The sequence below is a fragment of the Anguilla rostrata genome, chromosome 1, assembly GCF_018555375.3.
Source record: "Anguilla rostrata isolate EN2019 chromosome 1, ASM1855537v3, whole genome shotgun sequence".
NCBI classification, from domain to species: Eukaryota; Metazoa; Chordata; class Actinopteri; order Anguilliformes; family Anguillidae; genus Anguilla; species Anguilla rostrata.
The window spans coordinates 66,800,361-66,816,595 of NC_057933.1; the positions used below are offsets into that span (position 1 = coordinate 66,800,361).

A 16,235-nucleotide genomic window follows, 5' to 3' on the forward strand; every position below is an offset into this window, starting at 1 on the left:
ACTTGCAAAGCTTATATCTTACATATTAAATATTTCACCCAATGTTCTAAACTCTTTGCACAAGGCCACAATGGCAGTAGTCAGGATTTGAACCTATGACCTTATTAGTCAGTCAATGTGGACACCTGACATCCATCTCATCCAAAATGAAGGGCATTAATATGGAGTTGGTCCACCCTTTGCTGCTATAACAGCCTCCACTCTTCTGGGAAGGCATTATACTAGATGTTGGATCATTGCTGCAGTGACTTGCTTCCATTCAGCCAGAAAGGAATTAGTGAGGTTGGGCACTGATTAGGCTCACAGTTTTTCCAATTGGTCCCAAAAGTGCTGGATGGGGTTGGCGTCAGGGCTCTGTGCAGGCCAGTTGAGTTCACAGAAGCACAGAATCATCTAGAATAAGGGGCCTAGCCCAAACCATGAAAAACAGCACCATCCTCTTGTTCTAGGAAATGTTTCCCTCATATAAAATTTTATTCCAGAAAGCCACTGATATAAATTTTAATGGAGAACAGAACGCTGTTTTCGTACTTTGTTTGATTTTATTAGAAACATTTACATTACATTTTAAACCATCTTAAAAAAGAAACAAACTAATAGTACAGCATCAATATATTTAAAAGAAAAAACTCACAGAGTACATGTGCTATGGAAATCAATCGGCAATGTTACATGCCTCGTAGACATGAAAACACTGTGACATGGTTCAAAGGAGACATACATGATGGCCAGCCATGTTTTGGACATGCCAAAGCCCTCTTACTCGTCACAGAGAAATCAGAAAATGGCACCAGTGGTTGCTGGCCCATAACTAATGCACTAAGACCACTATGAGATCAGTATGTAACATTTCTACAAGTGCTGGAAGATTCTGAGAGCTACCAAAGACAGACCGTCAAACTGCAAAAACCCTTCATGAATACAACATTGCCTGGCTAAAGAGGCAGCTTCAGTCCCAGAAAATCTCACCTTTCCTTTTGTGAAACTAATTTCACACAAATTTTGTTACTTTACCATACTGTGTTTGTACACTCAATTTGGAACTTTGACTCTGCATGCTTTGAAAAAAAATGAGTTTGATCGAAAAGGTGAGGGTAGACATCACCAAGCCGATATTTTTCATCTTCGTTCTCAGAGGAAATCTTTTAAAGTGTACCCATCGCCCCTCACAAAATTAGACTGTCTGAGACTCACTGAGTGACTGGAACGGCCTCCTCGCTGCCATTTGTTACTTTCTAAATAAACCACGCCTCCTACTCCATTGCCAATGGGCTGGCCGCTATGGAAATCTACATTGAAGAACAGCCAGCTGACACCTGTGTGTAAATTGCTTGTTTGAGACCTTTTTGTTGTCTCTTCACAGGGCCCAGAGCTGCTCTCCAGTCTAGGTGACGACACAAGAAACATGCAAAATTGTACAGTTATGTTATGAATATGCTTGCGTGAGACTACCATACATCTACTACATATTGCATCTATATATATCCAAAAGCTTCTGGGAAATGCTGTAGCAGAACTGTGTGTATTTCCATTCCAAATGTAGTCCTGATGACACATAACAACTGAATAAAGGAAACAATCAAGGCTTAATTTCATTTGTGTGTGCATGTGTGCATGCTCCCCCTCCCAGAAACACACATATTGCTTGATGGTTTTGGTTTTTTTTTTTTAATTAATCACATGTAGTAGATATATATGTGTGAGCATGGATCTATGTATATGAATAATATGTGTTTCCCTCTAACCCACTGATACTTATTCTGGGTACTGAAATAAGAGCAAATGCTGTGTTTTGATTAGAGCAAAAAAAAAAAAAAAACAGGACATAAAATGGACTGGAATGTTCACCAAAGTCAAATTGGCACCCTTTTCATATAAAGTTTCAATAATATCCTTTTACAATAAAGAAACATAATGCAATCTATTTTTGGTTCACTGAAAGACTAATTGTTAAAGGTTTTTTTAATGACTTATTTATCTATTTAAGCTAGATTGCTCTAGAGCATTGTTTCAGTTAAATCTGACAGGAATCCTTTGTTTGTTCACCATTTTAACTTAAACCAAGAAATGTACTGAGAGGAGCACAGGACACAAAGCACAAACGGCACACTCTGGGATAATATAAAAGGCCGCCAAGTCTGATAAATGTATCACTTTTTCATCAAAATTCTGCACCGATTGCAATGTCTGTTAGAATATTGTGTTGCTGACATTAAATTATAAACCATGGGGGAGACATGTAACCCCTCAATCCTGTAACATTGAAGTGTGAGCTATTTCTTTAACCTTGATAAATAAAACTTTTTGATTTTTTTTTTATAATTTTACTAGAAACCAGCTTCATGCGTTTACAAATATATTAACTTTTTTGTATTTGTTATTAAAAAACAAAATGTTGAGGTTACTCATAAATATGTTTACTTCTTTTTAAAATTTTCATAAATAACATTGATACTGACTTTTCCCCCATCTTCATATGAAATAATGACCCATGCTAGCAAAATAGAATATAAGAAACTGTAGAAAGGCTTTGTCTCTTCAGCTGCTTCCTGAAAATGTTAAGCGGAAGCACCCAAACTTTTTCTGCAGTGAAACCTCACATACTACCGTGTCAACCACAACAAAAACAAAACATGAAAAAACGGAATAACTTGTCTAACAGAAACGGAAAATGGAGGGCATTACTGGGGTGGGGTTTGGATGTTTTTACATCCAAATGTGCATCTTGCAAACCTTATCTGGAAGGTGAAATGGATTTGAATAACTACTCTGCTTTACTTCAGTCATCATTTACAGTCACTCTTAAATCACAGATTAGGGGTACTTGATTGTATTGAAACATATTCTGATGAGCACGCCGTTTGGGTTCACTTATCAGTTAAGAGAATGAAGTGTAGTTTGGGAACAGAACAGTCTGGTTGATTGTGAAGGACACTATCAAATGGAAGAAGAAAACAGCAATGATGGTGACTTTGTAGGGAGCAGTATTAGCTCATTCAAACAGAGAAAGAAGAATACTTGCGCTTCATAGCACAGGTTGAAATATCTCATCTTTGAAAAGGGATGCAGCCTTGAGTGGGTTCATTGGGTAAATCAATTTATTAAGAATACCATCACAAGTAAATAAATGTTAATATAGTTCCCCTGAAAAGACATGGAGCAAACTGAATCAATCGTCCTCCAGTTTTCTGTTTCGTTAAATTTCCCAGTTAATTACTCAGTACCTTGTGTGACAACATTGTACTACTTCAGAGCAGCCTGTTAAATGATCTTTATGAAATTCACATGACTAATATTGAATAATCGAAATTTGTGGAGAAGAAAACAATGGTATTATGGTGAAATATTAATATTTTACCATAACGGGTTGAGGATAAAGCCTAGCCCTTACAGTAAGTACCAATTTTAAATGGAATATAACACAATCATGAAGATAAAATTCCCCAACATTAATTTAGTGTATAGGTGCCATGAAATATATCAACATATCTTTTTGTCACAACCAGTGACAAGTCCCACTATAAATGTTTGGATAATTTCTCTTGAATTAAAATATTAAATACTAATTATGAATTCATCATCTTTAATCTATATTTGGCCTCTTTGGGAGATAATAGTGATGCTGCAGGTATATACTATTTTCTGTTGCCTTTCAGAAAAGGTGCTGGGTAGAAAAAAAGACAAAAAGTAATATGCCATTATGGGAGAGATTCTATTTATAAAAGCACCACAGACAAGAATATCTGACTGGAGCTGAAAAACTTCTGAAATCGAGAAATCAGAACATAACTGGATTTTCTGGTCTTAGCCACCTCCCTTTGAGCCTAACATTTTATGAAAGATAATTCCATTATTAGACTTAGGTAAAGGTAAAGGTATTAGGTAAAGTACATATGTAGAAATCTTAAACTTAAGATTTAATAATTACTACAAGTCAAAATGATTTATCCTTTTTAGTTTTTATTTTAACAGTTTACTCTTTGGCTACCATCATTCACATTTAATATTCTAGTATTTCCAACCAAGGATAAGGAGGACTTCATATATAAGTTATAGCAATAGTATAAAGAATGGTTAAGTACTCATAAGTCATCTACACAAAATATTTTTGAGCTGAAACACTGAGATATATTTTCATAATATGCTTATGGTTACTATAATTTCAGATAAATCTTTAAGCCTAAATTTGAGTAAATACAGCATAATAAATGTTTAATAAATGCTACTTTAAAAAAAAAGAAAGTGTTACGTTTGGCTCAATACTTTAACCAGGCATCAATATCCTCTGGTCGCTGGAGTAAGGGAAAGGCTGTCAGCAAATGAAAGAGCGAGGAAGCCCTCTGTAATCATCAATCACATTGCATTCACCTTGCTCTGGTCTTGTCCTGTTTGCGTTTTGTACAAACTTTAACATCTACCAAGGGAAACAAGAAATTCCTCAATTGCTATCATTCAATTGTTCCATTTAACAGTGCAATTCTGATCTGTGATCACAGTTGTGTAATATATTAACTTTAAAGGGACGTTTGTTCACTAAAAAGTCTCCCTATAAAGATTTAAAAGGCTCTTCACTGTTTAAAAACTGCCAAAGAGGAGTAGCAGCCCAGTGCAATAAGTGGGAAGGGATCTTAAAGTAACACACTTTAATTCATTACCTCACTGTCAAGCAAGTGGAAATGACACTTGCTTGAAGGTGTGGTTAAGATAATCTCTTAAAATACATTTGGAAAACACTTCGTGTTTCGAACAATAATACATGGAAAACAGCTAACTGTCAGGTTCCACCAGTCAAGCCATTCCTGCTACATCATAACCTCTGCCACTGCTGCACATTTATGATGTCTTAACATTAGGGTAGAGTAGTGGAAAAAATATATACTTTAAAATGGCAACGTATGCAAAAGAGAAAGAACACATACATTCTAAAGATAACAGGTTTTCCATTTTACAGTTGTGCACTATTAAGATATTGACTAAAAATTGATGAGTCGAAAATTGATGAATGAAATAATGGTTTTCTAAACCACAGTGAATATGAAAAGAAAACTGACCAGACTTCAGCAACAATGCCTGTTATGTTTCACGGTTTTGGCGTAAGTATATGTTGTGTTGAGTCACATGCTGAGCAGCAACTTTTCAACTGCAAATGTTTAAGGTCCTGGATGGTCCTCATATGTTTCAGAACTACATTTATAGGATGGTTCAAGCAAGCTGTGTAACAAATATTTGAACCCATAGAAGTCTTGGTCTACATGCTCTGGGATTTAAAAGTAAAAATTTAAGTGCTTACTGAAATTACATTTGATTACATTTCTAGGTACAATTTTAATTATTGCTTTTTTTTAAATACACACAGAAAGAACCTGATTGCATTTATTACATGGGATTTTTTTGCATTTTAGAAAAATATTGTTTTTTATACATTTCATTTTGTGAACGTGGATAATTAAAACTGAAATGTTAAAAGACCACAATACATACTAAAGAATTTAGCAGTCTGCTTAATCAATATAACCTACAATTCTCTTCTGGCCGATTTTAAAAATTGAACTATTGTTTCAGCATGGACTAAACTGTTCCTCTAAAACTTAAACACGTGCATGTGTGTATATGCATTTAAAGAACACTTAAAACAAAGGAACTTCTGCTGAAGCGTCAATTATCAAAATAATGTCAAATAAATATTTAAATAAATTGATTCATTCAATTAATTTTAAATAAAATCATAGCCATAGCTGTTTAATCTATAGATTCACATCTACAGACTGACTATACATACATACGAACATTCTTTAATTTTTACCATTGGGGTGGGTGGGTGGACAGAGCTGAAAAGGAGACAGTTAAAACCACACCTGTGTGTTGGTATAAAAAAGGGAGCTAATTTTCAATTGGTAAAAACAAAAATCTACCTAACAATATAGCTTTATATATGGGTTTACCAATTGTAAACATATATGCTGTACTACAAAGCACCAGCATAGGCCCTAAAAATCCCCTAGCTTTGAGACAATCATGTACTGTTACTGGCTGGTGTAGCCCCTCCCACTGTATACCTCATCTAGTGCAAATTCCCCAAAGTCAATTTTATTTGGTTAAATGAAGAGCCTTATCAGAAGACCAAACATATGATAAGGTATCAATATATTGAAATATGTAAACAGGATCTACAGTCACAACAAGTGGTCAGTTTGGTTTCAGTGAGATATAAATAGATATAAATTCATATATATGTGAATTTCCAATGTAATAAGGTGCTTTTTTAAGTAAATTTGCATGGTCTCAGGTTTAGTCAGCTCGAGTCGCACCCACCCCAAATTTATTAAGACATTCTTGTTCATATGCGTGAAATATTCTGTTTCTTACGGGCCATTCATCCAAAGCACTACATGCCTTGGCAATAACCTGCAATGATGAACTTACACCAATGTTACTACTGTCATAACCTACATTAAGGTTTGAATTCATAGTACAATTTCAGACATGAACGGAAAATATTTTTATAGTATCAAAATGCCTGATAATTCTGTCCAAAACAAAAAAATTTTTGCTTTGTTTATAACTAAACACATTTAATACAAAAAAGAATAATATCATTTATTTTGCTTGTAAGACCTTCATAGGTAGCCCATCCTACAGATATAAATAAGTGTACGTTTCATCTTTGACTGAGCCTGTTCTGGGAGTTTCTGTGGATGACCGCAAGACAACTTTCACACATCAAGCTGGGCGTCTATTCAATCTAATCCTGAAACGATTTACCCTTAATGTTCTTTTTGGCCATTTATTTAAACAAGCCTTTTGCTTTTCTTTGTCTCTTTCCTGCACAATTGTTGACTTCCGGAGCCATTTTGTTTTTCCTTCTTATTAACATTAAGCTTTATGAAGAAAAAAGCACTGAAAAAACCCCTATTCATCACTAAAATTATTTTAACCGAAGCACAATGCTCACTGCAGATAGACAGCACACTTCGGTCTCCTCCCCTTGGCAAGTGTATTTAAGTCCCTGTCCACTCTCAAAAACAGCCTTGTGCATGTTCTTTTCTTCTCCAGAGCAGCCATTCCCAAAAAATATGCCCCTTTTTTCACCCCAACGGTTTTAATTCTCCCCCTCCCCCCCCCCCCCCTTTCTTAAACGCCCCATCTGGGCACGAGGCGAGCAGAGAGTGTGTAATTTGATTCAGGCTGAGTGGTGGCTAAATGGGGCGTCTCCAAGGTTCCCCTGTCAATTAGAATCGTCTGATTTCATCCCGCAGCCTGGGGCCGGCCTGCCATTGGCCGCAGGTCTTTACATCCCACCGGCCGTTTCTGAGGGGGCAGCTGCAGGAGGCCGGCATTCAGGCCAGCTCAATGGAAACTTCGATCCACACTCTCTCTCTCTCAGGCTTACCCCCAAGTTAGGCGAGAGTCAGTACTCAAAATATCACACTTACTATTCATCTCTAGCCTTATCAGGTCTTAAAATCTCTCTTTAAAGATGAATTCAAAACAAGAGCAAATTTACAGTACAATTTACATACTGATGCTGGTAAAACTGACATTTTTCAATCCAGTATTTAAGACACGGTTCTATTTATTCTTTATTTAACAGGACACAATTCCCAAAATATTGGGTTTAATGGATATTAACAAACAAATGTTCCAGACATTTGATTTTCTTTATGCTAGATAATCAGCACCAGCACGGCTTTTAATTTGAAACCTCTGCACTCAAAGCCTCTGTGTATCTCAGGACAAAGGAGTTCCCCGTTCCCCATTGGGAATAGCCCTGTGCAGCAGTGTAGGGAGGGGTTCTACCCGCCCAGCTGCACCCAGACTGGCCTTCTGTGCGTGAGATGTGGGGATTGGGGGGGGGGACTTGGGGGGGTTCACCCCACTGAGGAATACGCTTGTGGCCATGGGCGGGCCCGCCTCCCCATCCGCTCCAAGGCGACGGGTCCCCCACAGTCTGCACCTGGCCTGTCATTTCACTCATTCTCAAAAGGGGGGGGGGGACTATGGCCCGAACCCTCACTCCACCTGAACAATATGCTAAAAGACCCAGTGGGTTGGCTGCTCTGACAGAAAAAAAGAATTTCAAAAAGAGGGAAGAGAACTCCAGTTTAGGGTGACATCTCCAGTCCACACTGAGACACCTGCTCTGACAGTACGGGCCCGGACCTCAGAGACCTTAGAGACCTTAAAGGGACAGCGCTCGCTGCCGTTTGAGCGCAGGTGTAAGGACTGGGTGAGGAGCACACGCTCCTGAACTATTTATTCTGGGTAGAAACGCTCATTTTTACGCACCATAATTAAGTAGAACACCCCAAATTCAAACCTACACAACCATTCTAGACTTCTTCACGTCGTACAGTACAGTTTACACACACGTTCTCCATAAATCTGAGCTCTTGAGACGACTGAACAATTAAGCTAATCGGTATTAAAAAGGTTCAGAGAGGACTTGGTAATGGGAAATCACTCTGGAAGGGTGCCAAAGCTACTGGCCTTTACCTCCTGAATGCCTGCATAACACAGGTAAAAACCACACGATTAATATTTTATGGTTCTCCAGCACTTGCCAGTAAAGTTTTCTACATACAACTTAGCATTCACTTTACCTAATTCAGTGGAGAACTGCCTCTATTCTTTCAGTATTTTTTTCCTGCACAGACATAATTTACTAAGCAGATCTGCACATTTTCTAAAGGAAACCAGTTGACAAAACCAGCCGGGTCTTGTTCATCCTTCCTAATAAAATCCATTCCTGATTACTTAAAAATCATAACGAAAATAAATGTTCACATTATTTCTCCTTGCTATAACGCCCCTTACTGTATACCGTAATCATTAAACAGTAGCAGGAAAACAAAAAGCTAAGCACTATATTTTCAATAAACAAACCTTTTATAAAATATATAAAAAGAAAAAATGAAAAAATATTTGATACTTTTTATTAAATCAAGCAGCGCTCTAAAATATCTGCTTGTTCATTTTTTTTGTTTTTGTTTATATCTTCTGGAAAATAAATCATAAAATAATCATAGAAAAAATATTTGATAAAAAAAATGAGGATAAAAAGCATAACAAAGGCGGGCGGGCTTTAGGAGAATATTCGGATGGCCTGCGTGACCAGCGTGTGGCAGACGGGGCACTCAGGGTGGCTCAGCTCACATATTCGGATGGCGCACTCCATGCAGAAGAGGTTGTGGCCGCAGGGCACCAGGGCGGCGGTCACTTTGCTCTCAAAGCAGGTCATGCAGTCCCGCGCGGCGGCCGGCGGGGAGTCCGCCACGGGCAGCCGGCCAGGGAAGGCGGCGCTGGCGGAGATGGGCTCGCTGTGCGCGCGGCGGGCCTGCGAGTGGGGCGAGGGGGCGGAGCCGGGCGCGCCGCAGGGCTCGCCCAGGCCCGGGGACAGTCTGCTGAGGGGCAGCGGCAGCCCGCCGAAGCTCTTGGAGCGCTGCTGCGCGTAGAAGGCCACCTGTTTGGGGTAGTCGGGGTCCCCCCAGCACTGGGTCCCCTCGGACCCGAAGTAAGAGCAGGGCTTCTCGCTGGCGTTGGGGAAGTCGCCCTTGCCGTAGATGGCCCCGCCCCCTCCCCCTCCGTCGCCGCCCCCCACCACGCCGTCCGGGAAGTTCTGGCGGTAGCTGCTGGTGAGCGGCTTGCGGGGGCCAGCCTGCAGCCCCCACACCTGCTGCAGCCGGCTCTCCAGGCCCCCGCCGTTCCCCACCTCGGGCCCCAGGCAGTCGTTCTCGTTGTTGAGGTCGTGGAGGCCGCCCGTGCGGAAGGCGATGTGGGCCTCGATCTCCTCGCGGGCGCGCTCGGCGTTGCCCGGCGACCCGGTGATCTCGAAGACGGGGTCGCGGTCGCGGCTGGGCGTGACGATGTAGGTGCAGGTCTGCTGCTGGATGCGCTTGATGGTGGAGCCCTTGGGCCCCACCACCAGCCCCACCACCCGGTAGGGCACCCGCACCTGGATGGTGGTCTGGCCCGGCAGCGGGGCGGGGGCGGAGCCGCTGAAGGACACGCCCAGCTTGTTCCGCGAGGCGCGCAGCATGGAGAAGTGCTCGGCCGCCGAGATGATCTCGCGCCGCGCCAGCGCCACGTCCTCCTTCCGCCCGGTGATCAGGAAGACCGGCTCCTCGCCGCGCACCGGGGTCTTGATGTAGGTGTTGGTCTTGGCCCGAAGCGCTTTGATCTTGCACCCTACAGATGAAAAGAGAGGTACAAAAAAAGGAGAGGTTTTGAATGAAGGTGAAGAAACCCGCAGTTTAAATTTCGGCACTTGAACGGGATTCTGTCCGAAAAAGAAGCTTTTCTAATACACCCACAGAACACTTCACCCACTAGTGAAGTGGTGTCATTGTATTTTTTCCAGCATATTACACCCTGTCAATAAATACACTTGTGCCGTCAAATACACAAGTGTTTTGTAACAATGCCGGTGCTATTCCACAGCACAAAGGCTCAGAGCCACATCCAGAGATATTTAAACAGCTTGCTATATGAGAGATATGCCTTTTTCCATTGCTCCACATGTGAAACATTCAAATAACACAACCCTGATAGCTACCCCAGGCAAGATACAAAACTCCCAATTCTTTCCATGTAAATAATAACTCACTACAAAGAGATATGCATTCGTGCATACTTTCAGGCAGAAAAATGAATAATGACAGGGAATTATCTGTATTTTATGCAGGGTTTCCTTCATGAATATTAATGAGAGGCCAACTGTGGATTTTTCTACATTTTTGTCACCAAGTATATGATTACTGACCAGCGTAATTGATTTGTGATCTTATGGTTTAATGTTTGCATAATCAAATATTCTGTATCGTTATTTCGTATGAAGCTCAAGACCTGAACTCCACTTTTTCATTTTCACAATGGAGACAGAAAGGACAGAAAGGAGATGTTCTGCTTCTTTCTCACAAGCTTTTCCCCCAGATTCTGAACCTAGCATTGCGTGATGGCTACCCACTCCCATCTCGACATGACCATCCGTCAAAGCAGATAAAGCCATTTTTTAAATTCATACTAATTGAGTGTATGTTTTCTAAATAAAAATGTTCAAACCTGGAAATACTGTATATAATAAACAACATTTCCACGTTACACTGTTTGTTTGTTTAATTAACGTTGGACCGCGAAGGCCAGGAAAACGAACGTGACATTAACGCATTCAGAAATTTACGTGAATAGCGTGAAAGAGTCTGGACACCATTCTCTCCATCTGCTACTCAATCTAATCCAATTATTTTCATCCCCATTTCAGTCCACTCTTTATGTGAAAAAGAAAAGAAAATCAAAAAAGAAATGTGTACGGGCGACAGGGGCTAACAAAATGACCAGCCATTATTCAAATAATTTATTGTATATTTATCGTATTGTTTCCTCCCAGGTTAGCCCATGTAGCTGTAATGGTGCTGTAATAGGCAAAAATATTATGTGATATCAAGTTATATGAATATGTGAAGTGTGTGACAGTTTTAGTCTAATATTGACACCATCTGCTTCGTTTAGCTCGGCTTGTCAGACAAGAAACAAAAGGCAATGTTTTAACGGCACACGGTGTCATACACACCAATTTACACAAACCCCGTTAAAAAAATATTTTATACAAAAAAACACATTTCTTCATGAAGGCAGCATCACTGATGGGGAACCCCTGTATTCTGAGCGCTTTGATCATCGGTGTAACAACATGTCACGTTAGAATTTATCCGATACAGTGCTGTGACGCCTATGCTATAGAACAGAACTTGCTATGGGACAGAGGCGTCCTGGGGCGGGAATGAAAAAGATCCAGCATCATTTCATTTTTAAGCCAATCAAAGCAAGAACACTAAATATTACCACTCAGCGAAGCGAGTCTAATTGCGGACCCGTAGGATGCCAGAGGCCAGCAGGTGTGGTCCACCACACGTCCCATTTAGGCCTAGGTCTGGACAGCCAGCCAGATTCTATCGATGGGGACCCTGTGAGGATTATCCCTGTTGCAGAGGCCACTTCGCATGACACATCACAGCTTGCGTCCCTGGTGGACCGCCGCACACCGTGACATCAGAGGCAAACATGCTGGATTAGGCATCTGTCAGCGAGGGCTCCTTCCCCAGCACTGAGCCAATGCTTCCCCTCACTGCTGAGAGCCATTCATAAGCACAGGGCAGAACCACAGCAAAGGAGTAGGTGTTAGCACTGCAAAGCATTGTGGGATTTCCTCCATCAGTTAACTCGACAAATGTGGACAACACCCCTCTAACTACATCTATAATCATATATTTAATGAGCAGCGTTATGTGGCAAAGATATTAAAGGAATCTTTTAACAGGCTTTGAATATTCATTTTTACTATCGCTACAAAAATTTCTAAATGACTGTATTCACTCCAAATTTGTATCACCTTTTTACTCATTGACACATGAGAGCAATGCTGGTTAAAGACAAACCCAACAGCTTGGAAACACCGCACTCACTCACACAAGCACATCCCTACGGTTTCTTATAGTCTGCTTATTCAATGAATACCTTAAATAAGGCCAGTGTCTACTGGAGGCAATAATAAATTGATCAAATTCCAATTAAACATAACAATCATCACAATAAATCAACATCTTCCCATCAAGAGAAAGTTTGTTTACACAATGTAGTCTAAAACTGTGTGAGCTACTGATTTTTTTAAGTACAAATGTTTAGCAAATGCTGTTGTTTTCAGGAGACCTGGTGTATATCAATTTAGGCAATATGAGGTATCACAGAATTCAACAGAATTAGTACTATCAGCCAGAAAAAATAAAACAGGAAGAGAAAGTGTTAAATAATTCATGTCAATTCAAGAGCAGCACCTGAATAAAGCGTAGAAGCATCTGGTGTGCTCATTGAAAGGTACGACCCATACTCTAAAGAAATGCTAATATTTCAGTTAAACTGTCACTTCTCCAGCAGGACTCCTAAGATCTGAACTGTGAGACCTGAGGGGAGGGTAACAAAAGATCACCAGCAACCGCTGAGGTGATGTAATGTTCTATGAGCTGAGGGGATGGCAGCAGCTTTTGAAAGGCACATTCATAATCACAAATAACGGATCATCACAGACTCATGAGGTCGCCACTGCATTTGCTAAGGTGTTTTCATACCATAGACCATAGATCATGAAGTTGTCTACACATACATATGTGTTATAGTGCAATTTAAGTAAGTCAACAATTAACTGAGTTTGGGCAGATATCCATCATCCAGTATTTAGGAGCAATAATAAGATGTTGAGCTGGCCACCCATACATACAACATGAAATACAGCTCTGGCAATAAAATGTAAAATACAGCATCCATAAGAAATACATTGAAAGAAAGGTTTAAAAAAACATATTCATCTGCTGAGGTAAAGCTAACAAAAACTTCATGCACATGCAAAGGAATAATTTGAAACTGAACTAACTACTAGGATATTGATGATGATAAGGAGCTCATGCCAAATCCAGCAAGTCAGCAGTTCTCAGTCAGAGCAAAGAGCTCTGCAACACTTGTGCCCTCTGAATCCACCCTACGACTGCACTGTTACTCCATTACCATGCAAGCTTCACTACAAACTCTCCGGATGCGCAAGTGTTGCACTGGAAGACAGAAGTATGGCACAAAACTAAACATGACATTACTATGTATTATTTTGTGCTGCATCTGCATTCACACAAAGTTTTGAGCCCATTAATTTTCAAATCTTTAAAAAGGTACCATTATGAGAAATAGGCTCTTGTGCTGGGGTACTGGGCGTGACTCCTCTTGAATATTCAGGAACCCCTCAAAGCCCCAGCCCTTCTCCACAACCCCCAGTCGCTTCAACGCCAAGCCCACACAAAAACCAGTTCACAGTGCAAGGTTCATACATGATCTGTACTTCCATGGGCCCAAAATCATGCTAAAGATGACAAGCTGACTGTAAAGAAAGCCAGCCGATCCGAGTGCACTTCTACAATCACGACATAGTCCATATAATATTCAAAGGTAGCTAGGGTATGCACTACATCAACTTCAGAACTGGGAACTAATATTGCCATTGGTCATGGGAGTGTTCATTTGAGTACCTGTCCATCTGCTAATAAGTTTTCACCGTTTCACATCTTTTTTCCATAGCAGTTGCAATTTAGCGAAGTCTAACTGAGCGCTAAAATGATCGAACGTCAACCGGTCTTATGAAAAGAAGACAACCGTCAGCCTATCCCTTTCCTAACTACAGAAAAGCTATAAAATGACATTCATTCAAATTCAGCAGCAAAAAACTAATATTTCTCGAGACCACGATAAACAATGCGTGTTACCAACTACAGATTCAGCGGCAAATGATATCATTTTGCGACAAAGTTAACTTGTATTCAAGAATGGCTACAGTAATAAAGTAACGGCAGGCACTCGTCATTTGACCGATGAAGAGATAACACAATGAAAACAATTAACAGGACTGAAATGGGTCGAAATGAGAATGACAATTTGAATATCACAAAGGTATCAAAACACAGCAAACGGTAACGGAAAGTGAAAAAAGTGGGCTTTCAGACACTTCATAATCATCATGCTCCGGCTACCAGCAGCACTTTGAGTGATTTGAAATAGTCTCGCGGGTACACACGACAAAGGAAGCAAGCGCGTGCCTTACAGTGTGTGTGCGTGTGTACGCACGTTTGCCAGTCGTTGATCAAAAGTACTGGATGCACAATTTCAAAAATCAATTAGTAGCACTTAAACCACTCTTTTTGTTGCAGTTTAACTGGATGAGATACACACAAAGAGTGGAAAACTGTAAGGTGGTAATGGCTGTGGTGAGTGAAAGCCACGTACAGAAGAACAAAACAAAAAGAAATAGGCTACCACTCCCTTTTCTATATCAATACCACGAGATATCATCTGAGTCTTCCCACGCACAGCTACGTTTATAGCTACGAAAGATTTAGCCTGTTACATCATTTACATTAAGTTTGAATCAAACATTTTTGTGTTGTCTTTACCTTGTCTCCCTACTATTTCGGCCACATGTTCAGAACTGGGCACAGGGACACATTCGGTAATGTTACAGCCGCGTCCTTTCGTTTCAGCTGAGGAACCATCGTACAGGACACATAACTTGCTCTTCCCTGGCAAAAGCCCAGTCTCCCCACCTCCTCCAACACTGTTGGTGTGGTTGTTGTGGTGGTGGTTATTGTTGTTGTTACTCCGGTCTAGTGTTCCAGTAGTGGGAGCCCCGCCGCCGTCCTCGGCTTCCCCAAGACCCAACAGCGACAACTGGCCCAGCGCGACCCTCAGGGCACGGGAGTCGTCTTCTTCCTCGTCGGGCGGCACAAGCAGCCCCTCACTTCCGAAGCCGGAGCCGGCCAGATCCCCGCCGTAACCCCCATTTTTCTCCATGATCCCTGCTAGAACCAGCAGGCTAGGCATGGCTAACAAAAGAGTGTGAGACAAAGACAGGGAAAAGAGACTGGAGAAACAGCACCCGTGCCGCCTCCCCGCCCCCTCCTTCTTGCAATTCCCCTTTTCCAGTAGTCCCTCCCATGAACCAACCCCTTCTCTCTATCCACTGCCTTCTCTTTCTCTCCTGAATCAAGGCGAACGGGGCACGAGGGCTGTCTGCACAGAAAGGGGCAAGGCAAATTCATAACTCCACCCCGTCTGGTTTACATCGTCCCCTCCTCGCCGAAGACATATCCAGCAGCCCTCCCATTTTACCAGACCGTCTCAGGTTGCAAACCCCGCTGCAGCTGCAAAAAAAGCAACCGCCGTGTATTCCTTTCAAGTAGGTAGCTTGCTGCAGAAATATTGTGCCATCCTCGCTGTGTCTCGCGTGTTCTGCTCATTCTAAAATGGTCTTGTTTCAGTGCAATGCGAGACTACAATGACAACGCAAAGTTCCAAAAGGTAGAGCTTGTCGTGTATTGCAATTCGGAGAGGATTCATGTTTTGTTGATTCGGCAGTAAGTCGTCAGAGCAGATTGAAGTAGCCAACTAGCCATTCCGAAAAAATAATGAAGCAGGGGTCTAGATTTTAGAGGGACAGCCTATGTTGGGAATAACTTGTTTTTGTCTATTGGAATGGCTCTCTTATTGTGTGGGCTACAATTTTGTTGAAATAGTGATTGATATGTTATTTTTGTTTTGCTGTAAATGGTTTTCAGTTACGGATCAATGTATGTCATAGATTAGGCTATTTAGTGCTAAAGGTATAGCGTGACAAGCGAACACCACAGAGGTGAAACACGCCGGCCGCC

The 16,235-nt window shown here is 41.2% G+C and overlaps 1 protein-coding gene across 2 annotated transcripts; it reads right to left on the minus strand.

The window, feature by feature from the left end:
- Positions 1–522: 522 nt before the first annotated feature.
- Positions 523–15,408, minus strand: mex3a (mex-3 RNA binding family member A). 2 transcript variants are annotated; one of them, XM_064351490.1, is made up of 2 exons: positions 15,132–15,408; positions 523–10,185 (listed from the first exon to the last, which is right to left on the minus strand). In XM_064351490.1, the coding sequence occupies exons 1-2, from the start codon at positions 15,406–15,408 to the stop codon at positions 9,083–9,085; spliced, it is 1,380 nt and encodes a 459-aa protein (XP_064207560.1). In that variant the 3' UTR covers positions 523–9,082. The 2 variants fall into 2 exon arrangements, with proteins under 2 accessions (XP_064207560.1, XP_064207556.1); XM_064351486.1 differs by having other exon boundaries at positions 14,982–15,408.
- Positions 15,409–16,235: the final 827 nt, after the last annotated feature.